Source organism: Heloderma suspectum, chromosome 3 (genome assembly GCF_057233095.1).
Source record: "Heloderma suspectum isolate Gila_16-S chromosome 3, 16-S_ref, whole genome shotgun sequence".
Classification (NCBI taxonomy): Eukaryota; Metazoa; Chordata; class Lepidosauria; order Squamata; family Helodermatidae; genus Heloderma; species Heloderma suspectum.
This window is the reverse complement of record NC_139460.1, coordinates 137,910,875-137,938,016: the sequence shown is the minus strand read 5'-3', so window position 1 is coordinate 137,938,016 and position 27,142 is coordinate 137,910,875. Positions and strand designations below refer to the sequence as shown.

Here is a 27,142-nt window from a genome sequence, read left to right as displayed (position 1 = left end):
GGAAGCAGTGACAGATTTTATTTTCTTGGGCTCCAAGATCACCGCAGACAGTGACTGTAGCCATGAAATTAAAAGATGCTTGCTCCTTGGGAGGAAAGCTATGGCAAACCTAGACAGCATAGTAAGAAGCAGAGACATCACCTTGCTGACAAAGGTCCATCTAATCAAAGCTATGGTTTTTCCAATAGTAACATATGGCTGTGAGAGCTGGACTATAAGGAAGGCTGAGAGCTGAAGAATTGATGCTTTCGAACTGTGGTGCTGGAGAAGACTTTTACGAGTCCCCTGGACTGCAAGGAGGTCAAATCAGTCAGTCCTAAGGAAATCAACCCTGAGTGCTCATTGGAAGAACAGATACTGAAGCCGAAGCTCAAATATTTTGGCCACCTAATGCGAAGAGAAAACTCTCTGGAAAAGACCCTGATGCTGGGAAAGACTGAAGGCAAAAGAAGAAGGGGACGGCAGAGGATGAGATGGCTAGATAGCATCACTGATGCAATGAATATGGATTTGAGCACGCTCTGGGAGAGAGCGGAGGACAGGAAGGCCTGGCGTGCTATGGTCCATGGGGTCACGAAGAGTCGGACATGACTGAACGACTGAACAAAGCTGGAGGGGGTCAAACATGAGATGGCAAGATTGAACATCGACATCTTGGGAATTAGCGAACTAAAATGGACAGGCATGGGCGAATTTAATTCAGGTGACCATTATATCTACTACTGTGGGCAAGAATCCCTTAGAAGAAATGGAGTAGCACTCATAGTCAACAAAAGGGTGGGAAAAGCAGTACTGGGGTACAATCTCAAAAACGATAGAATGATCTCAGTACAAATCCAAGGCAAACTATTCAACATCACAGTAATTCAAGTCTATGCCCCAACCACTGAGGCCAAAGAAGCTGAGGTTGATCGGTTCTATGAAGACCTACAACACCTTCTAGAACTAACACCAAAAAAAGATGTCCTCTTCATCATAGGGGATTGGAATGCGAAAGTAGGAAGTCAAGAAATAACCAGGATAACAGGCAAGCATGGCCTTGGTGTACAAAATGAAGCAGGACAAAGGCTAATAGAGTTTTGCCAAGAGAACACGCTGATAATAGCAAACACGCTTTTCCAACAGCAGAAGAGGCGACTCTACACATGGACATCACCAGATGGTCAATATTGAAATCAGATTGATTATGTCCTTTGCAGCCAAAGATGGAGAAGCTCTATACAGTCAGTAAAAACAAGATCTAGAGTTGACTGTGGCTCAGATCATGAGCTTCTTATTGAAAAATTTCGGCTTAAATTGAAGAACGTACGGAAAACCACTAAACCATTCAGGTATGACCTAAATCATATCCCTTATGAATATACAGTGGAGGTGAGGAATAGATTTAAGGGATTAGACCTGGTAGACAGAGTGCCTGAGGAACTATGGAGGGAGGTCCGTAACATTGTTCAGGAGGCAGCAACGAAATCCATCCCAAAGAAAAGGAAATGCAAGAAAGCAAAGTGGCTGTCTGATGAGGCTTTACAAGTAGCTGAGGAGAGAAGGCGTGAAAGCGAAGAGGATCTAAAGAGCCTCTTGTTGAGGGTGAAAGTGGACAGTGCAAAAGCTGGTTTGAAACTCAACATTAAAAAAAACTAAGATCATGGCATCTGGCCCCATCACTTCCTGGCATATAGAAGGGGAAGAAATGGAAGCAGTGACAGATTTTATTTTCTTGGGCTCTAAGATCACCGCAGACGGTGATGGCAGCCATGAAATTAAAAGACACTTGCTCCTTGGGAGGAAAGCTATGGCAAACCTAGACAGCATAGTAAGAAGCAGAGACATCACCCTGCCGACAAAGGTCCGTCTAATCAAAGCTATGGTTTTCCCAGTAGCAATGTATGGCTGTGAGAGCTGGACTATAAGGAAGGCTGAGTGCCAAAGAATCGATGCTTTCGAACTGTGGTGCTGGAGAAGACTTTTACGAGTCCCCTAGACTGCAAGTAGATCAAATCAGTCCATCCTAAAGGAAATCAGCCCTGAGTGCTCATTGGAAGGACAGATACTGAAGCTGAAGCTCAAATATTTTGGCCCCCTAATGCGAAGAGAAAACTCGCTGGAAAAGACCCTGATGCTGGGAAAGACTGAAGGCAAAAGGAGAAGGGGACGGCAGAGGATGAGATGGCTAGATAGCATCACTGATGCAATGAATATGAACTTGAGCACACTCCAGGAGAGAGCGGAGGACAGGAAGGCCTGGTGTGCTATGGTCCATGGGGTCACGAAGAGTTGGACACGACTTAACGAATGAACAACAACATGCAAGTGAGGATACATAACTCTCCCTCAAACAGTGGCTTACTCCCCCATAGCTTCTCTCCCTAAATGTTGTTCTCCTCAGCGAAGCTCTGACATTGAATCATGCTTGATTGAGCAAAATGGACTCATGCTGCAGAGAGGTAAGCAGTGGGTGTAGAGAGTGTTCAACATCCATCACACACACACACATTTTGAGGTTAAAATCAAATCCCCTTTCCAACTTGTTTTTCTTTAATTTTGTAAGCTTTATTATTTATATAAATTGGATATAATACATAATATTACAACTAAACATAGTACAAATTAAACCAGTAAGAAGAAATATCTTTAACAATGTTATGTAATGTGTGCGTACATTATAGATAGATGGACAGACAGAAACACACACATATTGACTATCATAACTTAAATATAAAATATTACAATCCTTACATTAAGGGAAAACTATTATACTTATCAATATCAACATTGTAACTTTATTTCATAAAAGGAACTAAAGGAGACCAGCTAATATTATTATTTTTTGCTTGCTCTCTCTCTTGTAAACTTATGACCTCCATAAATTTTGTCAATTCTACAATTTTTCAGAATTTCATAACCATTCTGGGAGTCAGGGGATGGATGTACTTCTCCACTTTTGCGCTACCAACACTCTAAAAACTTGTAGTCTTTGGGCAACTTGACTAATATGCCCCTTCTCCTCTTTCAGTGTGTCACATGGAACTGCCACCTCACATCTAGTTTGATCCACAGCAAACCTGGGTTTTCCAACAAGTGTACACTCAGGGATCTGCAGCAAATCATGGGTCTCAGAAGAGTGTACCTGTATGATAGATACACTTGTTTCTCCCATTCCTACATTACATGTTGGGTATATATTTTAAAACTCTCAAGTGTACACCTAAAAAGTATAGTATGTGAAGAGATCAATAGGAAATAACTTCATTTAGAGAGCAGTCCTATGGCCACTAGACATTGTCTATAGAGCCATAGGATTTTTTGATTTCTGGGAACCAAGGTCATCCAACCTCGGTTCCCAGAAACCACATTACCTGCCCCTCCCCCACCTCCTTTAGCTGCCATGGTTCTTTCCATGCTGCCACCGCCGCCTCCACACTCATAAACAAAGTGTGGAGAGGGCGGAAATGGGGCGTTCCTGGGGGCAGAGAGTGGAGGAGACAGCGGAAGCTGTTTTTGACAGCTTCCTATCTGGTCTTCAGGCCCCTTCCCCCCCGTCTCCGAAGCCACAGCTACAAATACAGGACAGGTAAGGAGTGGAGGAGAAGATCTCCTTCGCCCTCTGTCCACCCTGCATTAGATAGTCGGTAGCTTCTGAAATCGGACCAACTATCTCAATAGGATCACGCCCTTAGTAACTTTGACCACTTCAGACTTATGACATCTATAGCTATATCCACAACCACAACATCCATATTGACTCAGATCTCATGAGACACACTGGACCAATCAAACTTCCTGAAACCTTAAAAATTGTTTTCTTTCTCAGAAAGTGGTCTACAGGTTAGAAGGAAAAATAGGTAGGTCTGGAACTTCTTAAAAATCATATGCCACCTTCCCAATAGTGAACACTTCATAGTATATATCTAATAAAATTAAGTAATGAAAAATGTTTAGATAATATCAAACATCAGAAGGCAGTCCCCCCACCCCACAGACACACCTCAATATGTTCTTATACAATAGTGCCTAGATTTAGTAAAACAACACTTTAAAATTGAAGGTAAAGAACCCACTTACTTTAAAATGTTAGTTATCCTGGTTCTTGGCAACTCAAAACGGAAATAGATCCGGAACGCTCGAATCATAATAAGTGGTCGTGGAATCCTCAACATGCCCCAAGGTGACATTTGATCAACTATCTCAGCAATTTCAAACACCTAGGAAGAAAAGGAATGTCTTTTTCCCTCTGATTTGTCCTGATCATACCACTGTTCTTTTGGCTGATTTTTACATTATTATTCTTTCTGCGAAATAATACCATTTCCAGAACAGTGTATTTTCAATGTCAACCTTCCTTCATGGTTTTCAGTTAAATGATCTCCATATTTCTTGAATAAAATGCCTTTAGCAACAGTTATTTTTAATTCAGACAACTCAACTTGGAACATAGAATGTCAATTATCTGCTTTGTGAAGATGTGACTTAAAAGGGGAATTGAAATAATCTAGCAGGAAAGAAGAAGGAACCATATAGTGATCTAAAACACTCACATTTGGACTGCTGGGATATTCAAACAGAGGGCACAACAAACCCTCTTGCTCACATACAGCTATCCACATATAGGATTGCTCTAGGGCTGAGTTGGAGAGGGAGAACTGTACAGAGAAACAGGAAGTGTGCAAGCTTGCCATTTCAGGTAATGGCTAGTATATTGCACTGCACAGACATACACCAGGTTGGGGGAGGGATGGAAGAGGGGATCCACTGGACAAGAGAGACTGTGCCCATAGAATGTTTGAAAAATGACAATGCATTGATTTATCTAAGTTTGAAATAGATTAAATTACATGCATCAGTCACGTTGTAAGCATTTTAGTATTCATATGGATTGTTTTATGTTTCGTACTTTGTAATGAAGAGATCTTACAGAAAACCTTGTCCAGGCTATGAATAGTTTATTTACATTTGCATATATAGCCAACTTTTACTTTAAAACCCTTTTGTGGTTTCTGCAGGAGAAATGTCAGAATTTAGAATCCTTTCCCCCTTCAGTTTTGGCCAGCTACTGTCTGATCCAGGAGAACACCTGTCTGAGAGCAGTCAGAAGTGCAGAAGGTAACTGTGGTAGCCATCTCAGCATTTTAGGTAATTAAGCACCTAAAATGCTATCTGGGAGGCACCATAGCTCAGAGACAGAGCATATGCTTTGCATGCAGAAGGTCCTAGGTTCAACCCCCTGCTTCTCCAGGTAAGGCTAGGAAAGAATCCTGTCTGAAACCCTGGAGAGCTGCTGCCAGTCAATACTGGGCTAGATGGACCAATGGTCTCATTCCGTATAAAGCAGCCTCCTCTGTTCCTGAGAACTGATTTTTAAAGAACATTATTTTAATTGTATACTCAGCTGATTGTTGTGAAAACAACTGTGCAACCACTGAGTTGCAGTGGAACAATGAAAGGAGATGGAGAGTGGAGAGCATTGCTTTATTCCAGAAAGACCATTGCCTCAAATGTTGGGCCTTGAGAGAATCTTCCTGTTTGGCCTAGCTCTGAAGAATGAGACCAACACTACTGACAAATATTGGCTGTTACTGGAGGAGGAGAAGCTCTCAGAGTGTTTTTAATGCTTTTCTTATATTAAGCTCAGGACCTGGCCAGAGGTGGAGCATGTATTTTTGCCCAACACAACATAATTACCTGTAAAACTAATGACACCCAAAGACAAAAAACCATGAATCCATCGAACACACACCAGCGGTCCTTCACATAGGAGCTATCCCCCTACGGAGAAAAAAATTAAGTTGTATTATATCAGTTATTATTTGTGTTATTTTATGGCCATCCACTATTAAAGTAATCTGACAGCATTTTTAAAACACAGTATTTATAATATGACGAAGCAACACCGTTATAGCATTGGAAATTCTATGTCAAAAGTTGCTGATTCAAGACAATAAATGCTTTATCCAGGACAGAATGTAGCAAGTTGAACTTCCTGGAAGGATTTCCTATCATTTTCTCACAAAGAGAAGCTTATGCAGGGCACTCCATTTATACCACAAATACTTCCGCCTGACAGCTGCTCACAACAACCTTTGCCATAGGAGTCAATGGCCAGTATTTATAAGCTATACCTTCGATTTCTTGTACAGAAAATGAGTTTGTAACCAATACACATCTGGAAGAAGAAGAGTGGTTGGGATAACCCAAAAGGCAGAGAAAGAACGCAGACATCCATCTTGCTTTTCCCAAACTGATGCCACTTGCAGCCCAACCCACAATGTGCTATTCACAGAGCTCTTGCCATGAATGTGATTGAATTTGCTCATTATACTGTTTTGTATACTTCTTTTTCCTCATTTTGTCCCCTGGTAGGTTTTCTCACTGGTTGAACACAAAACTACATTTACATATAACCTGCAAGAAGTGGCTGCAGTCACATTGTGATAATGTTGCCTTTTTGCTGACCAGGAAAAGACTCTGAAAATCTGCAGCTATAGGAAATAGAAGAATGACTTATGGATTCTCTTTCCCAGGGTTCTTTTTGAAAGTACCTTAAAGTCAAGAATCTAAGTTCACTTAAACTTGCCCATGAACAACTTTTGTTCATGGGTGCATTCCATATGTCACTCAATACTCTTAATACTGAGTAATACTCTTAACATGTAAACATTTTATACTAGTGTCTACATCTGAACCAAATAAAGATATGTCCGTTCACTCCAATATTTTCAGTATACCTATATCCAATTCACAAGTAGATACAGATATAAATTCTTCATGTGTTATGACCTGCAGGGAATTATGTTTGGGACTGCTTGCAAATGAAAGTTGTAAAAATGAGAAATGATCCTTACTGGGGCTCTAGAATTTCTACTGAAATCAAATCAGAGTTAGAGCTGGCTGAGGGCAAATTCACAGAACTTTCTAAATCTGGCTTAAAAACTATCCAAGTTTAAATAGCAAAATACACATCTGACAGCCATTGTGAATGGCATCCATGTATTTAAATGGCCTGGTTACCTTACAGTAAATGCAGAAGAGATTAGGTTCTTTCCCCATCACCAATTGTGAGTATACCACAGGGAACAGCCACGTAAATGCACATGAACCATTCACAATGGATGGCATATGTATTTTATCATTTAAATTCCAAGGCCCAGATCAAGCACTAGTTATGTGCAACAATTATTAGATCTGAATAAGAACATGCATCCTTCTTCCACATCTGCATCTAGTTAGCTCCATGGAGATTGGATAAGCATCATAATAGCCCTTTACAGACTTCAAAGTAGGTACTTGTTCCAATATTTCTGGTCCTGACCGTATAATGAATACTGAAGGCCCGGGGGAGCAGCAACAGGCTGCACCCCTGATCAACCTGCATTCACTGAAACATCCCAAGAGATCTTACATGCATACTTTTGCATAGGATTGGGTTCACACAACACGCAAACCTATACTCAATGGTTGAATGGTGGGTTGTTTGTTGAACTGTGGCTTAGTGTTTTTTTCTGAACCCAGGACATTTCCAGAGGGTAGCTTGTTAACAATGCAGTGTGGCTTGTTAACCACTCTGAACAACCCAACAACAAACCATAGGTTCTCAAGGTGGCTTAAAAAAAAAAAAAGTGAGCCACACTGCATGGTTAACAAGCCACCCTGCAAAAAATGTCCCCAGTTTAAACAACATGCTAACCCATGGTTCAACAAACAACACATAGTTCAACAACAACCCATACTCAACCATTAATTGTGGGTTAGCTTGTTGTATGAAGAGCCCCAGTACGTGGGTTAGCGTGTTGTGTGAACACCCAGTCTATGTGGGGTCTCTTCAGACATTGAAATGAATACTTGTATGTTGGGGCAGAGCTCCCCCCCCCCACACATTCGTTATACCCATTTTGAATGTCTATAAAAACAAAATGAGGCTGTATGTCCAGAGTGACATTTGCTTCCATGCACAGATCTCCCTTGTAGAATAGGGATCCAGCCATTTTTCTACCTTCAGAGAGGAGCTATTCTCTTATGGATTTTTTTTTTAAACCCTGAGTTAAACCAGTAGAATGTGAATTGTCTCATACAAGATAATCCCCCCATATCAGTTCAATTCATATCAAGATTCAGAAAAAGTCAGCTTGGTTTGGAAGAACTCTGTGACCTCCAAGCAAATGCATTTAGCAGAGGAGGGATCTGTATGTTATTTTGCTCCAAGAAAGCCATGCATGTGATGGTGCAGTGTATATGGGATGACATCTAATACTTCAAATACAAAATGGTGCCTTTCAATCACTACTGATCCTAAGGGAGGAAAATTCCCCTTTCATTTCTCCAAAACTTTAATTATAGGAAGTTCAAAATTCAGGCCGCAATCCTATGAACACCTACTTAGCAGTAAGCCCCACTGAACTTAGTAAGACCCACTGGACATCCCTCTCTCCACTAGCAGTAAGCTTCATTAAACATCCCTCCATTCGCCCCAAACGGGGCTTCATCCTTTGAATGCACAGCAGATGAGGGTGGGCAAAAGACCAAGCAAGCGCATTCAAAATATTCACAGGCATTGGGAGCAACCACCACTTCCACTACCACAACCACCCCTGTCCCCTGCCCACCTCGGGATCCACAACCCTGAGAAAGCAGCAGCAGAGGTGATGGTGAAGATGCTCCCATCCCTTCCCCATGTGGGGGATCGATGCTAAGAATGTCCTTGCCAAGGCTTCTTCCACAGCAACCTCCCCTTTTCTTGCCCACAGGTATGGCTTGTGGGCCCTGGGGTATGCAGGGGAGGCAGCAGCATATGCCCAAGGCTCAGGTCAAGCAGAGAAGCCTGCTCATGGCCCAACCCTGCTCACAAGTGCCCCATTTGATTCCTTGCAATAGGCCTAATCAATGGGACTTACTTCTGAATAAACACGTGTAGGCTTGCAGAGTTTGATCCCTTTTGCCACAATCGTCTCTCTTCCCAAAACAGCTTCCAGAGCTCTGTAGTGCCAAAGGTTCTCCTGATATATTTCTTGACATACACTGAAGTCTGAGATTATGGAATACACTGAAGTCTGCAGCACTATTCCAGCCTATATGGATGCAAGACTGCAACCTAGGTCTTCAAAATCAGTAGTACATTTAAAAATAAATAAGTCTTATTCTTTAACAGGGATGTTACAGTTCATTAATTCTTCAAAAACCAGAGTTTTCACAATAATGGTAAGGTTAGAATGACAAAAGGTATTTTATTATGACTTTGAAAACAAAATAGTCATTCTTTAGAGCTGGATGGACATTATTATTATTTATTTGTTAGTTATTATAGTTCTATACTGCCCCATAGCCGAAGCTCTCTGGGCGGTTTACAAAAGTTAAACCTCCCAGAGTGATATAGATAATATAGATAATATATAATATAGATAACATTGATCTATATAGATTATAGATAATGGCTCATTATCTATAAAAGCCAACTCTTAACGTTCTGTCACAATCTGCATGTCCAAGAAACAGGACACAGAATGGGAATAATCACCCATGGGCTGGCTCTAAAATGAGACATTTGTGTGTTGTGGGGGTGGGGAGCATCTGCTCTCTGCTTCAGAGACTGAGATCACTACAAGCAGGTGTTGTCAAGTGCATAATTTATTTACTCCAATATTATTATCTGTGAGTCACTCCTATGTAGAGAACTAAAGCACAACCTTTGGGGACAGATCTGCAGTGGGGCCACATCCTTCCCACTGTCCTTTACACTGGGGGGGGGGGTGGTCTTCACCAACACGGAGTTCATGGGTGGAAATGCAAGGCATGTATGTGTGTGCAGAGCAGACATTGTGCCTCCAGCTGTTCTTCCAATAAGTGAGACTTCCCTCAGAATGACAGGCATTTTGCTAGTATGTACAATCAGGAGAAAGAGAGAGAGAGAGAAAACCACTGGTTCAAAAATAATTTCTTGTGATTTATTTCCACTCACCTGGGAACTAAACCTGGGAGCCATCATCGGGAAAGTAAAAACTGGATGTGTTGCTGAATAACAGAGGCCCCAAACAGCTTGCTTTATGGACTTTGTTTAAAATTACAGGATCGGAGAGGCTTTTAAAGACATTTATTGCACGGTACAGTACCAAAGATTAGAATAATTAAGACAATGGGAAGATGGGGCCAGAGAAGGAAGTAACAAAATATAAGAGGGACAGTGTTCTCATAATACAGGGACCTTTGGGGGTGAGTAAAGAACCAGAAGAAAAAAGTAAAACATTTCAAATATATAAACCATGAGGAAACATTATGACCTGGCACATACATAATGCTAACAATGTCCTAACCATGGGTAGGAGATTGGGAGCAAGCTGCAGGTTTGTGGGTTTCCTTCCTCTCTCGTACCCATGCAAATTTCCTATCCTTTCCCTGGCTAAATATAGTGGAGGTGTAGGTCTTCACCAGTGCTAACCATGATTATCTTTAACCAGAATGCAAACCAGCTTCATTCTAATCCTGGTTTCAAATCCAGAGTTCAGATCTAACGATGAGGAGAGTTAACCATGGTTAGCATCAGCACAAATATAATATTGTGCCACAGTTAACTCTAACCAGAGAAGAGATGGGAATACGCACAAATGAGGATAGAAGAGAGGAGGATCAAACACATGAACCAATGGCACGCTCTTGATCTCTTAACCATCATTTACATCTGTTCCTGGGCTATTCTGGTTTTTTAAAAACAGAAATGTTACTGGAACAAAGGTGGTGAAACATACCCCAGATCCCTTTATACCAGCCATGATTAATAAGCTGAGATATTAATGAGCAATCTGGCCATATACACAGCCCCCTCAGTCCTCCCTTTGCAGGAGCGAGCAAGCAAACCAACCAGGAAGTCTTCCATTAACTATACTTCCCCATTTTCTCTCATTTGGGAAACTGCAGTTAACGGCCTCAGAACAAGCCGGGATACAACGCCATGGTTTTAAGTTGGCTTAACATCCTGGGTTGTTCTGAAGCCATTCACCATATTTTCTGGTTCAGATGAAATAGAAAACTATAGTTCATAGAATCATAGAATCATAGAATAGTAGGGTTGGAAGGGGCCTACAAGGCCATCGAGTCCAACCCCCTGCTCAATGCAGGAATCCAAGTGAGAGCATCCCTGACAGATGGCTGTCCAGCCTCGTCTTGAATGCCTCCAGTATGGGAGAGCCCACTACCTCCCTAGGTAATTGGTTCCATTGTTGTATTGCTCTAACAGTCAGGAAGTTTTTCCTGATGTTCAGCCGGAATCTGGTTTCCTGTAAATTGAACCTATTATTCCGACTCCTGCACTCCGGGAGGATCGAGAAGAGATCCTGGCCTTACTCTCTGTGACAACCTTTCAAGTATTTGAAGAGCGCTATCATATCTCCCCTCAGTCTTCTCTTCTCAAGGCTAAACATGCCCAGTTCTTTCAGTCTCTCTTCATAGGGCTTTGTTTCCAGTCCCCTGATCATCTTTGTTGCTCTCCTCTGAACCCTCTCCAGTTTGTCTGCATCCTTCTTAAAATGTGGTGCCCAGAACTGGACACAGTACTCCAGATGAGGCCTAACCAGTGCTAAGTAGAGGGGAACTAGTGCTTCCTGGGATTTGGAAGCTATGCTTCTATGAATGCAGCCCAAAATAGCATTTGCCTTTTTTGCAGGCACATCACCTTGTTGGCTCATATTCAGCCTGTGATCTACAACAGTTCCAAGATCCTTCTCGCTTGTAGTGTTGCTGAGCCACGTATCCCCCATCTTGTAACTGTGCCTTTGGTTTCTTTTTCATAGGTGCAGATTTGGCATTTATCCCTATTAAATTTCATTTGGTTGTTTTCTGTCCAGCACTCCAGTCTATCAAGATCACTTTGAATTTTATTTCTGTATTTATTAATTTGTAATTTGTGTATTTATTAGCTATCCCACCAAATTTTGTGTCATCTGCAAATTTGATCAGCATTCTCTGCACCTCCTCCTCCAAGTCATTAATACAAATGTTGAAGAGCACTGGGCCCAGGACTGAGCCCTGAGGTACCCCGCTCGTTACCTCTCCCCAGTTTGAGAAGATCCCATTGAGAAGCACTGTTTGTGTCTGATTCTGTAGCCAACTGTGGATCCACTGGATCGTTGTTTCATCTAGCCCACTTTGAGCTAGTTTGCTCATCAGGATACCATGGGGCATTTTGTCGAAAGCTTTGCTGAAGCTGAGGTATATTATGTCTACAGCATTCCCACAGTCCACAAGGGAGGTGACTTGATAAAAAAAATGAGATCAGATTCGTCTGGCAGGATTTGTTCTTGACAAATCCATGTTGGCTTCGAGTAATCACTGCATTGTTTTCAAGGTGCTTACAGATGGATTGCTTTATCATCTGCTCCAGAATTTTCCCAGGGATTGATGTCAGACTGACTGGTCTGTAGTTCCCAGGTTCCTCCCTTTTACCCTTTTTGAAGAGAGGGACAACATTAGCCCTCCTCCTGTCATCTGGCACTTCCCCCGTCCTCCATGATTTCTCAAAGAGAATAGACAGCGGTTCTGAGAGTTCTTCTGCCAGTTCCTTTATTCCTCTAGGATGCAGTTCATCTGGCCCTGGAGATCTGAACTCATTCAAAGTAATGAGGTGTTCCTTGACCACATGCCTATCGATCTCAAGCTGCAATCCTGCCCCTTCAGCCTGTACTTCGCCTTTGCCAGGGGGGTCATAGACTCTCTTTTGGGAGAAGACTGAGCCAAAGTAGGAATTGAGCACCTCTGCCTTTTCTTTGTCATCTGTTACCATTTTGCCATCCTTATTTAATAGCCGAACCGCCGTTTCCTTCCTCTGTCTTTTACTATGCACATAGCTGAAGAAAGCCTTTTTGTTGCTTTTACCATCCCTCGCTAACCTCAGCTTGTTCTCAACTTTAGCCCTTCTGTGCTACCTGCCTGTACTCTTCCTTTGTTGCTTGGCTTTCTTTCCACTTCCTATATGTGTCCTTTTTCATTTTCAGGTCATCTCTAAACTTTTTGTGAAGCCACATTGGCTTCTTCTGTTGTCTTCCACCTTTTCTTCTTGTTGGAATTGTTTGTAATTGTGCCTTGAGAATTTCCTTTTTTAAAAGCTCCCACCATCTTGGACTCCTTTTCTTGTTAGAGTCGCTTGCCATGGGACCTTACCGATCATTGTTCTGAGTTTATTAAAATCAGCTTTCCTAAAATCCAGGGTACGCATTTGGCTACACTCGGCTTTTGCTTCCCTTAGAACCAAGAACTCAAGTATAACATGGTCACTTTCCTCCAGAGTTCCTGTAACTGCTACTTTATCCACTAAGTCATCCCTGTTGGTTAGTATCAAGTCAAGGATACGCAATCCTCTAGTTCCTTCCTCTACTTTCTGTAGGAGGAAGTTATCCGCCACACACGTCAGGAATTTCCTGGAGGGGCCATGTTTTGCAGAATTTGTCTCCCAACAAATATTGGGGAAATTGAAGTCCCCCATTACTACTACATCATGCTTCCTTGAAACATTGGCTATTTGCTTTTCAAAAATTTCATCCTCTTCTTCTCCTTGATTGGGTGGCCGGTAGTAGACTCCGACCACCAGATTCCTTTTATTCTTTGCTCCATTTATTTTGATCCAGATGCTCTGAAGCTAACTGAAGAGTTAACTGAAGAGTTCCTGGTTTGTTTACTCCCACTGAAAAAGGACAAGTGAAAGGGATGCATGCACACCTGCAAGGCTTGTTCATATCTTGGGTTATTAAGACTAGATAGGATCATCAGATTTCTGCCCACTTTGTTAGAAAATCTGGGGCTTATAGCCATCATGGCTAAAATTTTAGACAGACGGCTATGAACAAAACTAAGAAAATGTGATATTACTGCATCCTACAGTTTAAAATAACCCAGAAGCCAATTTAAACACACAATTTCATTTCAAACACTATGATTTCAGTCAGATGAGTTTGATTTGGTACCAAATCAAGTCTCAGAATGCTGGAAATTAGCAGTAATCATAATCTTGGTCATCTCCCCTGTATTAAAACCGTCACTGGAGACAGGCAAGTCTTCATCCTTCCTCATCTCAAGAATTCTATCCTAAAAGCAAAATACTCTGCACTATAACCTTATATTTTTGGCAGTATGTGCATTTTTGAGCAAACATTTTAATTGTTAAAAACTGAGATCTCAATTAACAAAGGGTCTTATTAAAAACAGTCACCCAATTCAGACATTACCTTGTAGCATATAGAGGAAAACATACTGGCTTAGATTCAGAAATATGCATGTTCAAATGTGACCAGCAACAATGGTGCAGTGTATCCTCATCTGCTAGCAAGAGCTTTCCTGTTTAGGATTTCTGCCAGGTTCCATATTATTATTATAAGGCATAAGGCGCTCAAGGAGGGCACTACATTCCCCACCCCCATCCTGCAAGCTTCCATTTTTCTTTTCCAGTTTAAACTCAACATTCCATGACAACTGAGCATGCTTAATCCTCATTGGGTGTTTCTTTCCCCACCCCCTAGTTTGCTTGTTTTTAACACAAATATTTGTGTATAGTCCTGCAAACTTCAGGGTTCCCTCAAGCATACTGATACCTCCCTTTTGTTTCTCAGGGGTCTTATTTTGGCTCCATTTCTGCTGGCACTCACCAACTGAGTTCAGTGTTAGAGGGAGTGATTGAGGCTTTTAAAGTTAAAAACACACACAACAGTTCCCCTAAAAGTTGCAGTAAGTCTGGCTTACCGACAAATCTATTTAATTCCCGTATTCACCTCTATTAGCACGTTAGGGTTAGTTTCCACAATCAAAAACCTATTTGCCCCATTTTCCTTATTGCTAGCCACCACAAGTCTTTGATAGTTTGTAGCACAGCCTACGTGGGTGAAAGTTCCTTGTATCATTTTGAATTTCCCTTTCTTTCTGTATAACCTTTATTTTCTGAAGGTCTTTTGATTTCCTTTTTATATAAATGGTAGAGACGACCCACACACAGATAATTTGAAATGGTTTTTAACTCACTTACAGACCCACAGCATTACACCTTTTACATGGTGACCTGGTTCACACATAATGACAACCCAGAGAATGGGTTGTTGCCTTAGAGTTTACTCATGATTTGTCTGCCAGACGATTGCACGAAGTGCAGGCTGCTTTTTTTAATTCCTGCATTGTTTATTCCCTCCTCCTTCACCTGCTCCTTCCCTGTATCACAAATGCCTTTGCATTGCTGTAGTACTGCCATGTAGAGTGGCTGGGTTTGGGTTGTTGTTTTTTTAACCATTCTGGCTTGCTGCTTCTGTAGCCTGGTGAGACAATCCATGGTTCTAGGTTCATATGTAATGACAACTCATAGTTAAAACAGTGGAGAGCTCACAACCCAACAACAAACTGTAAGTTCTCTTCCTGAGTTGTTCGTGGTTAACAACCCATAGTTAACCCATAGTTCTGGGTTCACACGTAATGACAACCCAGGATTCAACAACCCATATTCAACCCATACGCTGGGTTGTCGTTACATGCGAACTAGATCAATATGTTTTCCTAGGTATGCTAACATGGGAATAATTCCCATTCTACAAAGTGGTAATATCTGAATTGGTTCCCAAGTTCACACAGGAGACTGTGTAAGTGGCAGCACAGTTGCACAACTCATCCATTAGAAATGACCTGATGTCACAGTTTGTGAAAAAATGTTAATGATGCATAAATAAGGTACAGAAATTAGCGATGCCCTTTTGGCTCATTATGAGTTTCCACAGCAGCCTTCAGTTATGAACAAATTGCTATAACAAACTGTGTGTAGGTTTCTACTAGTCTGAGAAGGGAAAATATTCTAGAGAAAGAAAGGTCTGCATAGTAGTGGAAAGTCACAGAATAAATTAAATTTGCCTCTTGTTTCCCAGATCAATGAGGAATTTTGCAATCCTTGCCAACAGGTAAAGCTGGGAAGGCATGCTAAATCCAAGCTTACTACAGATTCTCCATATTGCACTGCCTGGCAAATTTAAGGCACTTGAAGCAGATTCTTCACAGCACTCAGCAACTAGCATCCTATTTCTTACCATGTGCCAGGCCTCTGGGGAAGTGGAAGTCTTAACAGCTGAGTTAAATCATTTGACAGTACCAGTTTAATGAAGACTGATGTCTCCTTCTCTCTTGATTGCCTGGATTCTTTAGATACATGGTTTCTGCCCCGAAGCAACAAACTATATCCAAAATTAAAAGGTTCTGTCTGTGCAAAATAAGAACACTGTGTGTGCGTGTGTGTGTGTGTGGTGGCGTTTCACCTGATTTGTAAATGTTTGATGGAGGCACGGTAGCCCTGACCTTCACAGCATTGGAGTCCATGAATAATAATGGAACAGTCTTAACAATACATGCAGGGGAGGAGGTCTGTGTTGCAGGAATCCGCACTTAACATTCACTAAGGGATTTTTTTTCAAGTCCTCATCCTGTTCCCAGCTGCTGCTGCTGCTGAATATTATTATTATTTCATTTATTACATTTCTATACCGCCCAACAGCCAAAGCTCTCTTTCTCTTCAAATTATGGAACTGGGACTTGGAAAGGCTGTTAGCGAAGGTTAACTGAGATAATGATGGCCATGCAATGAAGGCAAAACCTGAGCTGAGCATCATTTCCATATATTCAGTTCAATGTGCAGACATGCAATCCAGGATTTCATGCAAGATTCACCCTTAATCTGCCTACTGTCAGTTTTTGTATTTGACTTAGAAGAGAGTTTCTAACCTGCATGACTTCAGTGTGAAAAAAGGCTTAAGAACTGAGGAGGAGGGGTGAAGCCCCACACAACTTCCTCTAACTCTCCTCAATGGCTTCTATTTCATGCCCCCTTGAACATATTAGGCACCTAACCTCAGTCTCCATGCTCTTCCTGCTCTCCATTCAGTCCCCGTCCTAAACTCTATACACAATTTCCTTAGAATGCAGAATCTGGACTTTTTTTAATGCAACATTTGATTGCTTGGTGCAAAGCACACGCTACCATGATCAAAGCTTCCCCCACACCCCCAAATCCCAAAGTAGTCAGAATTTTAAACCATGGAAGCAAAATGAATTATGTCAAGCTGATCAAATGGCCTTTAAATAATGGATTCTGTTTTGGGGATTCGTCTATGTCAAATGTACATTTGGGGGTGGTATGGGTGTATGCAGAATAGGCACAGCTCACTCTATGGTGGCTTTTTCATAGAAGTTGCATCTTTGTGTCTATGATCTTTGTGAAACAACTGCATATGCAACATTTCATACTCATACATATAACAGTATGTATATAAGATTTTATTCCTAAACAATTATGATTTCAAATGTGTTGGACGATTATTTTCAAAGCACGAACACTTTGAAAACTGAATGCAGAAGACGTGGTACTGGCTTTCAGAATCGGTGAGAAAGAAATCATAACCATATATACACAATGATGACAGCGCTTATATGGGTTAATGTTTATGACACAGAAATTATGCAATAACATACAATCTGTTTCAGCCTCCATAAACCTTTGTACAAAACTCCACTTTGGCTTTGAAGACAAGCATATTCTGGTTTTAACTCTGATAAGGGAAATTTCCCCAAGCAAGGCGAACTTGTTCCATCTTACCTTGAACATCTGAAATGGCTGTGGTGTTGTTAACCTCCAACCTTTTCCCAACTCCATCTACAGAAAAAAGGAGATTACCTCCATTCATGAGCTTTGCACATTAGCAGTGTTATCTGTCAATGTACCAATGTAAGAGAGAGATTCTCATGCCATGCTATAATGTGGTCTGCAGATGCTAAACCTCACTTCAGTAATGCTCTTTTATAAAATACATTGTCAAGTTTTCAGCATATGAAGTAAAACTGGATTTCCAATCCAGGAAGAAATAGTTTTTCATTTAGTTACACTACAATTAGGAAGTCACGTTTTTCTTGGAACCATAGTTCTCTTATCATATTTAAGTACCCTCATCTGACCAAATCCAGGCCTGGATGAACATGCACCCACTATAGCAGGGGTGCAGAACCTCTTTCAGCCCAAGGACTACATTCCATTTCAGAGAAGCTTTCAGAGGCTGCATTCCAGTGGTGGGTGGGGCCAAAGGCAAAAGGGGTGGGGCCAAAAATACCAGTATGTTTCAGCTTAAAGCTCTACTGCCAGTAATTAAGCCTTAGGAGAAGCATTTCAACTTTTCAAAATGGGGGAAAAACTGCACCAAAGCCAGGAAACCACCAAGCAATTGGTTGCTGGGAGCGCTTTATGCCAGGGAAGGGGGCGTGACCATCTGGGGAACCTCGGAGGGCCAGACTGGGATCCCAGGAGGGCTGGATTTGGCCCCAGGCTTAACTCTACAGTTAAGCCTTGGCAAGTGGCAGCACCCAGTATCCTCGGGCAGTTACCAGGACCCAAGCCCCCCAGCAGAGCCCACCAATGATGCTATTTGGCCCTCCTTCCCTCCTGATCCCTTGGCTACAGGCTTATGCTGCCAGCAACAATGGCTAGGGAGTTTCCACGATTTTGATTTACTTACAATGCCCTGAAAACCTGAGATACTGTCAGGAGCACCCTTGCTGCCTTCTGAAATCCTCAAGTAGCCAGAATCAACACACAGACGATAGGGCTCTTTTCCAAATCTTTATTTCCATTCAGCCTAATGCTTACAGATGCTAATTGCATGAGCCTAATGAGGGAAACTTAAGAGAGCTACCTACTTGGAGTTCTAGCCTTAGTGAATCAGTTGATCTCCGTTTGGAGGGTAAAGGCAGGAAGCCTCTGAACCTAAGGGCTAGGAGGCAAAAGTCCACCCCTTTCCCGTGGAGCATCAGGACGCAGCTGTTGACATTGCGCCAAGCAGGCTGAGCGCCTCCTCTTGGCACCCTCCATCTCCCGCTTGTCCCTACGCCATCGCCTAGCATCCCGAAGCTCCATTCGTCCCTCCCCCTGCCTGCCAGGGTCACTACCACTCTCAGGAATGTGATCAGGGAGGGGCTCTCCCTCCGGCGGCACCTCTGAATAGCACGTGGGTTCCTTTCCCACGGTTTCTATCTCTTCCTCAGAATCAGAACTGCTTTGGGGCTCTATGGGGTCCAATCCAACCCTGACAGATACAAAGATTCCAAATTATGGAGAAAGCCTATGCTCATACAGCAGGCTCTACAGTTGTTTCCCTTGAAAATGCAGATGTGGGGCCAACGGCCATGGTCCTGTTCTCCCCTTCCACAAGGTTACAACCATGTAGAGAGGAATGCCTGAAGAGTGTGTTGGTCTCTAAGAGGATCAAATGAGGGAAGGGTAAATTGTAACCTACCCTGAAGACAGGATGGGTTAAAAAGCATAAAATAAATATTGGTGGAAATATGAAGCACTTGGAGCGGTCTTAGGATGACATCAATGATGATTCTGTTTCCCAAAGACTGTGGCAATGGGCTTCTGGAAGACGTGACAAACTCCAGACTAGAGGAGGAAGCGGCAACTAAAGAAACAACAAAAGGACTGCTAGGAAATACCAACATATAAATGTTGTGTTTTCCTCAGAACACTCTTACTGGTACTAGTTAACATGGGTTTAAATAGTTTGTTTTGGTCTTTAAAAGGTACTTATCTAATACCATATGTCTGTCAGAGAATTCCCATTTCAATGCCTAGGTGACTCACAGTCCTAAGACATGGATTCAGACATAACAAACCAGTGTTTTCCATTAAAAAAATAAACAATGCTTCGCTTTGGGCTCTCATGTTCCCTCCTCCCTTTCTCTCTTCCTTTAAGGAGAGGAGTGTTTAATGTGTTTGTATGACATTTAGACTTCACTTTAAAACTAGCTTGTTTCTTATATTTAAATTGTAACTATAACTTTTTAAAAATCCAATCTAAATTTTAAAAATCAGCTTTATTCACCCAAATGTAAATGCAGCCCACAAAATAAAATGATAAGATGGCAATATGATGCAGTGGAAGCAGGGCGCTGAAGCTTTTAATATATGAGGCAGGCATCCTTTGTTCCAGAAATGCTGGTGACTGCTTCAAACTTGGCCAGCTAGGCTTATCGTCCAAAAGACTCACATTGTAAGCTACTATCTCAAACCTGGGTGGCATACAACTGAGGGTAAACTCTTCCAGAGTCACAGGAAGGAAAGAATGGCTGCATTCAGATGATCTTCCAGACAGTGGTTTGGAGATATGGAAACAAGCAGCACCAAGCCTTGGGATCACATGCTCTCTCTTTCCATTACAGATGAGGAAAGGTGATAAGAAACTTCCAGTTCTAGTTAGCGGCAAACCGTAGTTAGCAATTCCATCCAAATGTAGACAACTATGGTTTCCCTAAATAATGCTTCTAGAATTAAGAATGCCTCAACTTCCTGCTTCCATTGCATCATATTGCCAATGATCATGTCATTGTCTATGGTAAATCTATATGAGGGGGAATAAAAATGGATGTCTTACCACAGCAAAATAAATAAGTAAATTAATTAATTAAAATGCTATCAAGTTTTTTAAAAATTTAACTGGATTTTTCAAAAAAAAAGTTATTTTAATTGTTTCTGCTTAAAACGAAATCTGAATGTAATAAAAACATCTTAATTTTTTATCAAATCTAAATTTGGATCTTAAAAACTCAAGATAATTTGAATAGAATTCAAGATAATCTAACACACTGATGAACTAGAGCCTCCTTTGCTATATAAAAGGAGGAAAACATATGTGGAAAATATCTCAAGTTTTTGTCAAGCATTATAAATATGATGCAGTATATCATGTATTATATTTATTATTGGAACAAATTACAAATCTTGATGATGCTATCCATCACAATAAATGACCAATACAGACATTTATTTTCCATCTTATCTCGGGAACATTTTGCCCAGTAATTACCACGTCTATTTCTGGAAAGTTCTGGGCACTTTGCTTACAATCCAGCGTACTAAACTCTGTACTGGATTGTGGCCCTTGCCTTCATATAAGTGATCTTGGTTACTGCCCTTCCATCTGTATGAAGTCTCTAACTAAAATCCATTAATTTCACGATTGGCTCCTTGTCTCTGAGGAGATAGGCACAGCAACCCTTGCTGAGGGCTGTTAGAAGGGGGCTGGGATGGGGCAGCCAAGCACCTCCACTGGTGGGTAGCCCATCCACAGCAGGGGCCCGCAGTGCATAAAAAGGGAACGCTCCACAGGTGCTGGCAGCAGGACCCAAAACAGGGGGCATTCTGGGGGCAGCCTTGGGACCCCTGTATCTAAATCCTCCTTGTCAGGCCTCCAGACCAGGCCTATCATCTACACCATCTTGGAGCTGGCCTAGGTATTTTCCCTCCTGTTGAAATCAGTGGGGGGGGGGGAATTATATTTATTTATTAGACTTACATACCACCCAACTGACCTTGCCGGGGGGGGGCAGTTTACAATCATAAAACCCCAAAGCAATAATATCTATACAATAATACAGGCAATGAGAATATCAAAATATGAAGATATTACAAACATTAAAAATACTGAAGTGCCAGCAGTAAAATGAATAGTAAAACAACAAATGAATGATTGAAACTCAAACCAAACTTCATAAAGGGATAATCAAGTTAGGTGTTGAAGTGGTGAGGAGGAGGTCACTATCCCTAAACTCTGCTGTAGGTTTCTTTGAAGTGCAAATAACCTCTTTCCCTAGTATTACTTTCCTATTCACAGTCAATAACCTCAGGGTCTCTTTGGCTGAATTGCCTGGGAAAACACTGGCTGGTAGGCAGGAAGCAAACAAAGACAGCAACCTGCCGGGTAGGCACACTGACTTGAATGAAGAGCAACGACAGTTGTCTGCTGGACAGCCAGAGGCAAGAAGCAACACAACCCTGCCAGGAGGGTACAGCAGCACCTCGCCCACCTCTGCCCCTGCCAAGACCCCGAAGATGCCTCATCTTGGGCTCGCTTTCTTTGCAACACACAGGTAGTATTATATTATTTAAATGATAGCTGTTAATGTGTATAGTCCTTTGCCCACTGTTTTTGGAAATGTGGACTGTGTGTACTCCTTTGACACACATGGTTTGCTTGTCCACACAGTACAAGCACACACACACATACACACACACACACACACACGCACGCGCGCGCGCGCGCAAAAGGAAAGCAAACACTAAACTACAAGCAAAGGGGGCCGAGGGAATAACTATAATCCCAACAGAAGAGAAAAGGGTTTTAAGGGAAAAGATATAAAAATGGGAAGGGAATGAATACAGGAATTGAGAAGGGGAGGTGAAAGGGAGCCAAGAAGGACAGGAAAGTACTTTCTCTCTCTCTCTCTCTCTCTCTCTCTCCCTCTACACACACACACACACACACACACACACACACACACATCCATCCATCCATCTATCTCCCCTAGACAGAATCAAAGGGCAAACTAATGGTTGAGAGAGAATTCAAAAAGGGGTGGGGGGAGATAAGCAACTACAGTGAAATTTTCTGGATTGTTAAATGATCAGACAAGAAGAATGAACTGTAAGCTTATTCCAAAAGGGTGGGGTGGGGTGAGACTAACATAGCTGTCATAGCACTTCTCAGCTTCCTTCTGCCAAAGGAGAATGGGAAGGGTTAATTTCCTTCCCGCTCTCCTTTGGCAAGATGGCAGCTGCTCTGGTGCCTCCGCCGAGCAAGCAACTGCACCTTTCTCTGCTGTGCCTGGTAGAGACTGGTGCGGTTGCTCTCGGTGGCCACAGCAGAGGCAGGATAGGAGTAGGACTGGAGCCAAGAGAGAAATGCCATGGAGCTTCCCTCTTGGCTCCTGTCCCATTCTGCTGCCTCCGCTGCCATCATTGCACACAATGGCAGGTTGTCAGGGCAGTGGGAGGCTGCTCAATTATCAGGAGGCTCACGCACCCAATGGATCATTTTGTGCACCCCTGGGGTGCGTGCACCCCACTTTGGAGACCACTGCTCTAGCCAAATGACATTCAGACAGTCTTCTCCTCTCCAGTAACATCACCTCTCTCACAATGAGCAAACAGAGGCTGACTCACAGCAAAGCTCCCTCCCTCCTCCTCCATTGCCCTTCTCCCCTCCTTCCTCATCATCTGCCCCTCCCAGTGTCCAGATCTCTCTCAAATTGATACATTTGGTGCCTCCACCTCCACCTCCTCTTCTCTCCCCCCTCCTCCTCCTACTGTACATGATCTTTCACAAGCTGGTACATTTTGGAGACAGCCTGTCTGGGCTGCTCAGAAGGCATAAAAAGAGCTATGAATCTCTGAGGCGGATGAGGCACCTTGTCAACAAGCTGCTTGGCTTTGGGGCACCTTGTTGCTATTCTGATCTGCTTCTGACCGTGACAAGGCACCTCTGAATCAGCCTGCTTTGCCTCGTTATTCGGGCTTCGGAATGAATCAGTACACAGCCCTAGTCCCTAGACAGCATCCCAGGAGCCATAAGACAGTTCAGAAAAAACCCTCTAAGATCTTACACAGAGCTTCTATCTCGCAGGGCTTTCCTCCAATGCCAGAGGTCCCCTCCTGGCTATTCCCAGCCGCTGTGGAGGTTTCCTTGGTGGCTTCCTCTACAAGGTTGGAATTCCCTTTTTGGAGGATGGAGAGGCAAAAAATCCCTCCACTATTCAGACAGGATGAAGTCTCCAAGAATGGAGCGCTCCATCAAAAGGGCGTCTCAGGATTGTCCAGTAAATGTATTTAATTAGGACATCAGATGGATCTCCATGGGAAGGGCATTCTGCAGATGGGGGCCTCTGCAGAGAAGGCTCTTTCCCTGATAGCCAGCCACCGCACTGTTGTGGGCAGTGGTACGCAGAGAAGAGCCTCCAAACTTGACCTTAACAGTTGGGCAGGAATAAATTTTTGTAAAAAAACTGAACTGCCACAAGAAGGAAAAGGAAACATACACACACCTCCTGCAGGCTTTTTTTTTTTTTTAGCAATACAAAAACCTGTTTATCAGAGGCAAATATAACCTGAGTGCATATACCAGGAGCAGTGTTCCCTCTCTGAAACTGCCTTCAGCTCTCTGAAAAAAAATATCTTCCATTTCCAGCCCCAGTTCCTCTAAGGGCCAAACTATGTTACATGGAAACAAGGGTAACAGTTGCCCAACAGGGGTGGATGACAAAAGAGGAGAGAAGTGGCATGGGATTAACCTGCTCCTCGCCCACCGTTTTCCTGCTCCAAATTGCCCCCCCCCAGTAGCTTTCCCACCATGGATATTTACAAGATATGCTTACACAAGGGATAAGGAATGGGTTAAGTATTCTTCCCATGCTACTTATCAACTTTAAAAAAGGGCTGTGGGGAAAACTATGACCTGCATTTATGCGTAACATGTAATCTGGCCTTATAAGTCCTTTTACTAAGAAAGAAGTCACATTGAATTCAGAAGGACTTCCTTCTGTGACCTGGTTCAGACTTAATGACAACCCACATGTTGTCTAACCCATGGGTTGTTGGAGCTGCATGGGAGGGCACGAGAGAGCAAGCGAGTGGCCTCCCACCCACTGACTGCTTCTGCTTTAGGTGTAAGGTGCAAACCTGGAACTCTGCATTGTTGAAGGGAAAACAACCCAGAGTTTTACCAACAACAAAGCACAAGTTAAAACTCGGGGTTGTTTCCCCTTCAACAACAGAGTGTTCTGGTTTTGCATGTCATGCCGAACAACCGAGGAACAGGGCATTTCTTTCAAGTGAGCGACCTCAGTGTCAACCTTGAAATCTCCCAGAAAAAGCAGCCTGGGATGATCTAGTGCCAACCCCAAGATGGCCTCAGCTAGCTCGAGGAGGAGGACTGTTGGACAGCAGGGTGGACAGTGCAGCAACAGAATCCCAACACTGTCCCAACCACCCAACCCCAGCAGCAAGCATTCGAAATTGGTTGACTGCTGAATGGAGCATCTTTAACAGTATTCCTAACTGCACTGCAGTTCCAGATGTAGAACACACAACTGTCCTTGCATTCAGTTCCAGGTGTAGCAGAATATGTGCAGATGTGCAAGACGGAGAACAAGATCTGAAGCAGGTTGGCCTTTGGTATTGTACAAATCACTCCTCAGTCTTGTTCTATTGACTTTTTAAGCCAAATGCACCTGGGAGTAATTTGTCCCCAGCTTCTCATAAGAGAAAGCAGGAAAGGGCTATTGAAGGCTGGTTAACAGCCTCAGCACTTGGAGATTTTCCAGGCTGCGCTTCATCAGCTCTGCACTCCTAAGCATGTCTATTTTGCTCCTGCATCTCTTTCCCCTGCCTTGCCCTCCTCCTCCTCTTCTCTATGGCTGTTTCCTTAATCTGAAATTTGTCCTGAATTCCTTTTTAGCCCAGTCCCTGGCTGGCCTGTTGTGGTTTGCCTAGTCTCAGACCCACATGCTGCTAATGCTGCTCACAATCTGGCAAGCTCCCTGATAAAATAACGCACTGAAAGTAATTAGAAAAAGCCTAACTCCCAAGAAGCCGGTTTATAAAATGGGAGGGTAAACACTATGAACACATCACTATTTATAACCATCCCCCAGAGATATGTCATTTCAGCTCAAAAATAATACAAACCACATACCATTCAATGCAATATAATACCAAAGCAAAACACACCAAAAAATCTGGCTTTGGCTCCTGTTTTCCTTTTGCCATAAAAGGAAAAAAAGGTCTGTTCGCTCAAAGGATTAGGAATCAAGGTGCTATTCTCTAAACAAAACTAGGTAAATCTATAAGAAAAGCTAACAAAGCTTTTAATTTTTTGAAGTTCATGAACAATATGAGCCGAATAAAAGGCAAACAATAACTCAAAAGCTCTTGATTTTTCTTTGGAGTACATCCAGAACTTAAAAATGGCCCCACTGTGTAAAATCCAGTCATTTTACACCTACAAGCACAAAAACTCATGCCAATATAACCCCAGTAATCAGCAAGTGTGTTCTAATTTATAAGATACTGCAGAGCTGTAGGATTAACAAAAAAAGAGAAGACAAAGGGGAAGAAGGGAGATCTGAAATAAATAAGAAAGGGAGAGGGAGCAGGAAATTAAGATCTGTAGGCTAAGCATATTATTTGCCTAAGATTATCAATCATATTTGCTATGAAAGATTTCACAGTGAGAGGCTGTCAATCAGTACCATGGTGAAAGACACGAGAGATTCTGAAATTACCACTCAAGTTTTGACAGGAATAACACAAAATTCTCCTGCAGCTGAATACAAAGACCCCACAATTCCAAGTTAGAACATTAAGCAAGAAGCCTCCATAAAATAAACTATAAAAAGATTTTGCACCATTCAACTAAGAAGTTTGCTTATAGCAAATACAGGAATAAATTGCCATAAATTTTATACATATTTATACATCTGGCAATGGACTGGATGAGAACCAGTAAACTCAGGGTCAATTCAGGCATGACTGAGGCTCTGCTGGTGGGTAGTTCCTCTGTCTGGATGGCGGAAGTGCAACCAACTCTGGATGGGGTCACACTCCCCCTGAAAGAGCATGTGAACAGCTTGGGGGTACTCCTGGATCCATCATAGTCACTGGGGTCTCAGGTGGCCTCTGTGGTGCAGAGTGCTTCCTACCAGCTTCAGTTGATTAGCCCAGTTGCGACCCTATCTGGATGGGGATTGTTTAGCATCAGTGTTCTATGCTCTAATAACTTCTAGTTTAGATTACTGCAATGTGTTATACATTGGACTGCCTTTGAAGATGGTTCAGAAACTGCAGCTAGCGCAGAATTCAGCAGCCAGGTTGGTGACTGGAACGAAATGATATGAACATAGAAGACCAGTCCTGCCTTACCTGCACTGGTTGCCAATTTGTTTCTGGGCCAACTTCAAAGTGCTGGTAAGTCCTACATGGCTTATGACCCCAGTACGTCAAGAACTGCCTCTGCCCATAAGAACCTATCTGGTCCCTGAGGCCTTTCTCTATGCCCCTCTGAAATAAGCAAAGGAGGTGGGGTGTCAGTACAGGAGTGAGCCTTTTCTGTGATAGCCCATTCATGGAATGCCCTCCTCAAGAAAGCTTACCTTGAGCCAACACTTGCCATCTTTTGGTCGCCAGGCAAGGACATATTTATTTTCCCAGGCATTTGAACATTAGCTACAGTCCAACTGTTGTGGGTCGCTTTGTGATATTCATTCTAGGCTGTGAGCAGGGGGAGATTTTGTGTATTTGTGGATGAGCAGTTTTCATATTGTATTGTTTTTAGAT

At 42.6% G+C, this 27,142-nt stretch overlaps 1 protein-coding gene across 1 annotated transcript in view; it reads right to left on the bottom strand.

Annotated features, from left to right (window-relative positions):
- The window catches only part of NALCN (sodium leak channel, non-selective), a 284,191-nt gene that overhangs the window by 243,463 nt on the left and 13,586 nt on the right, over positions 1 to 27,142 (bottom strand). The window contains exons 3-5 of the mRNA XM_084841809.1: positions 17,585 to 17,641; positions 5,677 to 5,760; positions 4,060 to 4,199 (exon numbers count right to left, since the gene is read on the bottom strand). Coding sequence (XP_084697935.1) covers positions 4,060 to 4,199; positions 5,677 to 5,760; positions 17,585 to 17,641 — 281 coding nt within the window. The remainder of the gene's footprint in view (positions 1 to 4,059; positions 4,200 to 5,676; positions 5,761 to 17,584; positions 17,642 to 27,142) is intronic.